The 3,834-nt window shown below is 53.0% G+C and overlaps 1 protein-coding gene across 1 annotated transcript; it reads right to left on the reverse strand.

The window, feature by feature from the left end:
• Nucleotides 1-1,935: 1,935 nt before the first annotated feature.
• LOC148138024 (putative G protein-coupled receptor 139) lies at nucleotides 1,936-2,835 on the reverse strand. Its single transcript, XM_087982233.1, has one exon. It carries the CDS (start codon nucleotides 2,764-2,766, stop codon nucleotides 1,936-1,938), a length of 831 nt encoding a protein of 276 aa, XP_087838359.1. The 5' UTR covers nucleotides 2,767-2,835.
• Nucleotides 2,836-3,834: the final 999 nt, after the last annotated feature.

A 3,834-nucleotide genomic window follows, 5' to 3' on the forward strand; every position in this document is an offset into this window, starting at 1 on the left:
CAGTCTCTCTTGCCCCATTTCCCGTTCTCTCTCACCCCTAGGACTCTCTCATCACCCCCAGTATCTGTCATCACACCTGGTCTCTCTCGCCCCTGATCTCTTGTCATTCCCGGTCTCATTCACTCCCGGTCTCACTCGCCCCCGGTCTCTCTCAACCCCCGGTCTCTCTCATCACCCCCGGTATCTCTCACCTCCAGTCTCTCTCGCACCCAGTCTCTCTCGCCCCGGTCTCTCCTGTCGCCCCTGGTCTCTCTCTCGCCCTCCGTCCCTCTCACCCCCGAACTCTGTCATCACGCCTGGTCTCTCTCACCCGAGTCTCTCTTATCCCCCCCGGTCTATCTCGCCCTCCGCTCTCTCGCGCCTCCCTGCGTCTCTCGCCCCTGATCGCTCTCGCCCCACTGGTCTCTCTCGCCACCCCAGGTCTCTCTCTCACCCCCCTCCTCTCTCTTTAAAGCCCCCCCGTCTCTTTCATCGCCCCTGGTCTCTCTCATCGCTCCCGGACTCTTGTCACCCCCTCCGTCCCGCCCCGGTCTCTCTCGCCCTCGTCTATCATACTCCTGGGTTCTCTCGACACCCCCGGTCTCTCTCACTCCCGGTCTCTCTCGCCCCCGGTTTCTCTCGTCGCCCCCGGTCTCTCTCTCTCGTCCCCCTCTGTCTCGTCCCCCTCTCTCAGTCGCACCCCTCTCTCTCTCGTACCCCCTCCCTCTCTCGCCCCCCTCTTTCGCCCCGCCCCTCTCGCCCACCTCTCGCCCCCTCTCTCTTTCTCACCGCCTCTCTCTCTCACTGCCTCACTTTCTCCCGCCACCCGCTCTCTCTCCGCCACGGTCTCTCTCGCCTCCATTCTCTCACGGCCCTGGTTTCTCTCGTCACCCCGGGTCTCTCTTGCCCCCGGACTCTCATGCCCTTGGTTTCTCTCGTCACCCCAAGTCTCTCTCTCCTCCCCGGTCTCTTTCGTCACCCACGGTCTCTCGTCACCCCCTCTCTCTCTCACCCCCTCTGCCTCTCTCGCGCCCTCTCTCTCGCACCTCGGTCTCTCTTGCCTCCTCTGTCTCTCACCCCCCTCTCTCTCGCCCCCCGTTTCTCCCACCCCCTTGCCCATCCCCTCTCTCTCTCACCCGCCTCCTCTTTCTTTCTTGCCCCCCTCTCTCGCCCCCTCTCTCATCCCCCCACCCTGTCTCTTCATTCTCTTTCACTCTCGAATCACTGTCGCCTCATCTCCCTTTCTCTCCTCCCCCTCTCTCGTTCTCGCCCCATCTCTCTTTCTCTCCCTCTTGCTGCCATCTCCCTCCCTCTCTTGCCCCCTCTGTTTGCCCCTCTCTCGTTCCCTCTCTCGACTCCATCCCTCTCTCCTCTCTCTTTCATTGAGGAAGAGAGAGAAGAGTGGATGCAGGTGGAGAAACCGTGATTGGGGGTGTGTGTGATAGAGAGGGGGGAATGAGTGCAAGTGAAAAGGAAAGATGTTGAGAAGGAAAGAGGAGGCAGAGATAGAGAGGGAGAGCAATGAGGAGAAACCGTAGGGGAGAGGAAAGGGGGAGTCCAGATGGAGTGGGGAGACAGAGGGAGTTAAACCCAACTCCTGAGCTCAGGGCACGGTGCCCTCCCCTTCCCTGAGGACCAGGACTTGGGGCTGAGTCTGTATCTCTCCAGCTCAGCTTCTCCAACACAAAGACACACAACAACATCGCTCACTCTGCTGCTTGGCACGTTTTAATGAACATTTTTATTGTTTACAAATGGAAGTGATGGATACAGTCAGTGGGATGGTGCCTTTTCTCACTGGCTCCTGAGTTGTGAGAAACATTGAAATGTTTCCCTGTAACCCCCCTGTGGGATAAGGATGGACAAACCAGCATTACCCTCAGTCTGTTACCATAGTGACAGGCTACTCCATCGCTGAAACACTGAACTGAAATGAGAAAATCCCGGACGGATTGATTAATGAGGGAATTTGATGGATGGATGGATTTGTGTGAAGGGATATTTCAGCACATTCTTCAGCTGCTGTCTGAACTTAGTCTGGGTCACGGCATAAATCGCAGTGTTTGTGCAGCAACTGAGGAGCTGCAGCATGAAGCCCAATTCCTGCACAAACCAATCGAGATACACAGACTTATAACCAATATCCCACATCCGGTACCATAGAGAATACACCATTAACGTTGACCATAACAGCATGAAATTGGCCGAGATCACAAACAGTAAAATGATGGATTTTTTTCGGTTTCTCATTTCTGTGTCAGACTGAGCGTCCCCATTGGTGTGAGCGCGGAGTCTCCTGCGGGCTCTGCTGGTCACTAAAATGTATCTGACGGTGAGAGCATTGAGCAGCAGAATCAGGAGAAATGGGACACCGGGGGTTAGAATGTGGTGGAGGGACTCGATTGTGGCCCAGACACTGGATAAGCGAACGGTGAATGTTATATCACAAAACCAGGGGGTGTTCCCCAGCCAATACCGAGCCGTGAGAATAAAATACCAGGAAATGTTCTTTAAACAGCTCAGCACAGTCACTGCTCCCAGAACCACAGCCGCCGTTTTCTCACTGCAATATTTACTTTTCAGCTTCTGAAAACAAATGGCCACAAACCGATCAAAGGTGAAAGTGACGGTGAACCAGACAGAGCAGTCAGTGGCTGCATAAAGCAGGACAGCGTGGATATTACACACGGGGAAGGAGTACAGGAAATAAAACTGTTCCCGATAAACAATGGGAATGTGCCTAAAGATCAGGTCGAGGATAATGACCAGGAGATCCGCCGCTGCCATGGCCCCCAGGTAACGTCTGACACATGGAGACAATCCACAATCTTTATAAAGCAGGACGTAGATGGTCACTACGTTAACTGTGGGGAAGGAAAACAAACCCATTATCCATCAGCCTGGCGGCAAAGGGACCCCGTTTGATTGGGGACCCAGTGAGATTTTTAAATGTGTCCCCGTATTCAGGGATTTATTAAAATAATTGGAGCTGGAAAACAAATGGGAAGGTCTGGGCTAATGGCCGGATGGGGTACTGGGCTAATGGCCGGATACTTGGTAGTGTGGATGAGCAGAGGGATCTTGGTGTCTATGTACACAGATCTCTGAAAGTTGCCACCCAGGTAAATAGTGCGGTGAGGAAGGCATATGGCGTACTGGCTTTTATTGGTAGAGGAATTGAGTTCCGGAGTCCTGAGGTCATGATGCAGTTGTATAAGACTCTGGTACGGCCGCATCTGGAATATTGTGTGCAGTTTTGGTCGCCATACTATAGGAAGGATGTGGAGGCATTGGAACGGGTGCAGAGGAGGTTTACCAGGATGTTGCCTGGTATGAAAGGAAAATCGTATGAGGAAAGACTGAGGCACTTGGGGCTGTTTTCACTAGAGAAAAGAAGGTTTAGGGGTGACTTGATTGAGGTGTACAAGATGATTAGGGGGTTAGATAGGGTCGACAGTATGAACCTTTTCCCGCGTATTGAGTCGGGTATTACAAGGGGGCATAGCTTTAAATTAAGGGGGGGTAGATATAGGACTGATGTTAGGGGTAGGTTCTTCACTCAGCGAGTCGTTAGTTCATGGAATGCCCTGCCAGTAACAGTGGTGGACTCTCCCTCTTTATGGGCATTTAAGAGGGCATTGGATAGGTATATGGAGGATAGTGGGTTAGTGTAGTTTAGGTGGGCTTGGATCGGCGCAACATCGAGGGCCCAAGGGCCTGTACTGCGCTGTATTCTTCTATGTTCTATGTTCTATGTTCTATGTCTGAATTACTGACAAAAATGTGACATAAACCTCAAGAAACCATCCCTCCCCAAACACACAGAGGCACATCCATAAGTTCAGATGGTTTCTA

The sequence above is a fragment of the Chiloscyllium plagiosum genome, unplaced genomic scaffold (assembly GCF_037043375.1).
Source record: "Chiloscyllium plagiosum isolate Xiang-an unplaced genomic scaffold, Cpla_swu_hap1 HiC_scaffold_42, whole genome shotgun sequence".
Classification (NCBI taxonomy): domain Eukaryota; kingdom Metazoa; phylum Chordata; class Chondrichthyes; order Orectolobiformes; family Hemiscylliidae; genus Chiloscyllium; species Chiloscyllium plagiosum.

Excerpts from the sequence above, each read along its gene's own strand:
- LOC148138024 (XM_087982233.1), bottom strand. The coding sequence starts at position 2,766 with ATGGCAGCGGCGGATCTCCTGGTCATTATCCTCGACCTGATCTTTAGG.